This window comes from Dipodomys ordii, unplaced genomic scaffold (assembly GCF_000151885.1).
Source record: "Dipodomys ordii isolate 6190 unplaced genomic scaffold, Dord_2.0 Scaffold18, whole genome shotgun sequence".
NCBI lineage: Eukaryota > Metazoa > Chordata > Mammalia > Rodentia > Heteromyidae > Dipodomys > Dipodomys ordii.
In genome coordinates, this window is record NW_012267234.1 from 7,552,884 (window position 1) to 7,556,528 (window position 3,645).

Here is a 3,645-nt window from a genome sequence, read left to right on the forward strand (position 1 = left end):
CAGCACCACCACCGCCCGCCGCCGGGGGGCCCCCAGGTGAGCGCCCTCCCCCCACGCCGGGACTCCTGGACTTGGGGTCGTGGGTGACCCGGTCGCTCCTCAGGAATGATGGCGGGCAGAGAGGCGAATTGTGGGGCCCCAAGGCCACTTGGTGGCATGGCCACCGTAGTGTCCTGGCTTTTCCCTGGCCACCCGCACCTTAGGCCATGCCCATGCGGGGCCTTCGAGATGTGCCTGCGTGTAGGACTCCGCCTCGGAGTGGCCCACCACCCCGGTGGATGTGGGAGAGAGGTGCTGCCCTCCCTCCCCCTGGGTTACTGGAAGATGCCAGGCCTCTGGAACAATCCTGAGTCTGCTGCATGTCTGGCCGGTGGAGGTGTGGGGAACTGGGGAGGGGGGTTGGTGCTGGTCTGGACAGTGGGCGCTGGCATGAAGCGAGGAGGAGCCTGCCAAGGCCCCCCGAGGATCTGACGCAGCAGCCGGCGCCACTAAGCCGGCAGCAGGCCTGCCGGGTGGGGTGGGGGTGGGGGTGAGGGTACTGCAGGAACTGTTGGGAGCGGATGGGGTGGCAAGTGGGAATGTGTGATCCAAAGGTCATACATCCGGGAGTGCGAGCTTGGCAGTGGCCAGGTGGTTCAGGACATGGGATATTCTGTGAGACAAGAATGGGTGTAAACTGGGCGTGTGTGCCAAGGTGGGCAGCTGGAGGGAATGTGTAAAAGCCAGAACCTCTGCCCCACACTGGACAGCGGGAGGACGGGTCCAAGCTTCAGGATGAAGCATAAACAGGCTCGACTGCTGGGTAACAGCAGCCACCACAGCTGCCTCCAGCCCTGACCTCTCGTGGTCTTCTAGGTGCCCCCAGCCCTGCCTCAAGAAGGGAATGGGCTCAGTGCCCGTGTGGATGAAGGTGTGGAGGAATTCTTCTCCAAAAGGTTGATCCAGCAGGATTCCCTGTGAGTGAGGGGCAGTTACCAGAGGGCAGGGGAGGGAGGGATGCCAGTGGACTGCCGTACTCACTGATGATCATCCCCACAGCTGGGCCCCTGAGGAAGACCCAGCCACTGAAGGGGGTGCCACTCCTGTTCCCCGAACACTTCGCAAGAAGCTGGGCACCCTTTTTGCCTTTAAGAAGCCTCGTTCAACAAGGGGTCCACGACCTGATCTAGAGACCAGCCCTGGGGCAGCTGCTCGTGCCAGAAAAACCACACTCGGGGACTTGCTGCGGCCACCACCCCGTCCTGGCCGTGGTGATGAGTCTGGAGGAGCCGAGGGGGGCACCAGCAGTCCTGACCCCGCCCGTAGGAGCCGGCCCCGCTACACACGAGAAAGCAAGGCCTATTCCATGATTCTACTGCCTGCTGAAGAGGAAGCAGCAACACTGGGTGCCAGACCTGACAGGGTGAGGCTGGCACTAGAGTGTGGGCTTTTCTGGATCAGAAGGCAGTGGGCTTTCTCCTGATTTAAGCATCTCTGTCCCCAGCGGCGGCCCCTCGAGCGAGGAGACACAGAACTGGCCCCATCCTTCGAACAGCGGGTACAAGTGATGCTGCAGAGGATCGGTGTAAGCCGGGGCAGCGGGGGCACCGAAGGCAAGAGGAAGCAAGTGAGTTGGGGAGTAAGCGTGAAGCGAGGGGGCAGGTGGCATGTGGGTGACATCTGTGACCAGGATGGAGGAGACTCATGACATAAATAGATGTAATTGTCAGTTCCACTCTTCTCTGAAAAACAGTGATTGAACTTTCTTCCCTTTCAGCTTCTGCCCTGACCTAGGTCACTGGCACTTCTTACTAGAAGGGTGCTTCTCTGGGAAAGAACTTTCTCTGCATACGTAACAGAAATCTCACCTTGTCATCTGTATTTGAAACAGCAAGTCCTCCGGGAGCTTCCTTTGGAGACTGTCTAGGCTCCTAACCCTGCTCCAAGGTCCTAATTGGCTTTGGTTCCAGTCACCTTGGACCTTACTGCTCTTCTTTCATGGGGCCTTGCCTGCAGTGTTATGGGTTATACCAGCTTCCTGCTCAGCCATCCCTGCAGTGCTTCCTGAGCCTTCCTTGACTCTCTTCTATAACTGCCCTGTTAAGGTCACTATTAAGACACACAGCCCTAGCTGGCGGAGCTGGTGCCTCATGTATGTAATCCTGGCTACTCAGGAAGCTGAGATTGGAGGATCATGGTTTGAAGCTAGTCTACGCAGATGAATCCCCAAGACTCGAATCTCCAAGTAGCTAGCAAAAAGCCAGAAGTGGAGATGTGCCTCAAGTGGTAGAAATGTCAGCCTTGGGCAAAAAAGCTAATCAAAAAAGCACAAGGCCCAGTGCTAGTACAAAACCAGTAGAGCCTTATGTACCATCCACTTAATTGCTTTTCATGTCTGGGTGCTGATGGCTCACTCCTGTAATCCTAGATATTCAGGAGGCTGAGATCTGAGGGTCGAATGCAGTTTGAAGCCAGCCCAGGCACAGAAATCATAAGACTGTTATCTCCAATTAAACACCAGAAAGGGGCTAGGAAGTTGGCTCAGTGGTAGAGTACTTGCCTAGCGTGCATGAGGCCCTGAATTCAATTCCTCAGCACCACATAAGCAGAAAAAACCTGAAGTGGCACTGTGGCTCAAGTGGTAGAGCGCTAGCCTTGAGCTAAAGAGTTGCGAGACAGAGCCCAGGCCCAGAGTTCAGGCCCCATGACCGAAGAACAACAAAAACAAAAAAACCCCACCAGAATTGGTGCTGTGGCTCAAAGGGAAAAAACTCAGTGACAGCACCAAGACCCTGAGTTCAAGCCCCACCACCAATCAAAAAAACAGTTTTTCATGAAGAATATATATGAAATACAGCGCAGCCTGAATTTAGAAACAAATGGGAGCTGGGAAGGTGGTTCAGTGGTAGAGTACTTGCCTTGCATGCATGAGGCACCACATAAAGCGGTAAAGGCCGGAAGTGGCACTGTGGCTCAAGTGATAGAGTAATAGCCTTGAGCTGAAGAGCTGAGGTACAGCGCCCAGGCCCAGAGTTCAAGCCCCACACCGACCAAAAAAAAAAAAAAGAAAGAAAGGAAAGAAAGAAAGAGAAAATTACATGACAGAATTAAGAAATATTATCTAGACAAGTACTACAGGTAGTAATGAACCTGTACTACCAGCTCTTAAGAGGCTGGGCAAGATTACAAGTTTAAGGCCATCCTGAGATATAAGACTGTTTCAAACAAAAATCCCAGAACCAAAGAGGTCACTTCCTGTATTTACAAACATATACTCATATTTCTGTGTGCCAGCTGCTTGCCATTCCAGACTTTTGAGATTTGGGAGTAAGAACTAGGTTTGCCTTAGTTTTTCTCAGCATGTGTAGCTGTGTTGTAAGAACAATAGCTATGCTGAGTGCAGTGGCTGATGCCTATAGTCATAGCTACTTGGGATGCAAAGATGGGAGGATCAAATTTTGGGGCCAGACTAGGCATAAAAAAAATGGAGACTGGGCTAGGAAGATGGCTCAGTGGTAGAGCGCTTGCCTTGCATGCCTGAGGCCCTGGGTTCGATTCCTCAGCACCACCTAAGCAAAAAGAAAAAAGCCAGAAGTGGCGCTGTGGCTCAAGTGGTAGAGCACTAGCCTTGAGCTGAAGAGCTGAGGGACAGCGCCCAGGCCCAGA

The 3,645-nt window shown here is 53.8% G+C and overlaps 1 protein-coding gene across 1 annotated transcript in view; it reads left to right on the plus strand.

Moving 5' to 3' along the window:
- Positions 1-3,645, plus strand: part of Rltpr (RGD motif, leucine rich repeats, tropomodulin domain and proline-rich containing) — a 16,716-nt gene that overhangs the window by 10,336 nt on the left and 2,735 nt on the right. The window contains exons 31-34 of the mRNA XM_013012661.1: positions 4-36; positions 856-956; positions 1,039-1,402; positions 1,484-1,606. Coding sequence (XP_012868115.1) covers positions 4-36; positions 856-956; positions 1,039-1,402; positions 1,484-1,606 — 621 coding nt within the window. The remainder of the gene's footprint in view (positions 1-3; positions 37-855; positions 957-1,038; positions 1,403-1,483; positions 1,607-3,645) is intronic.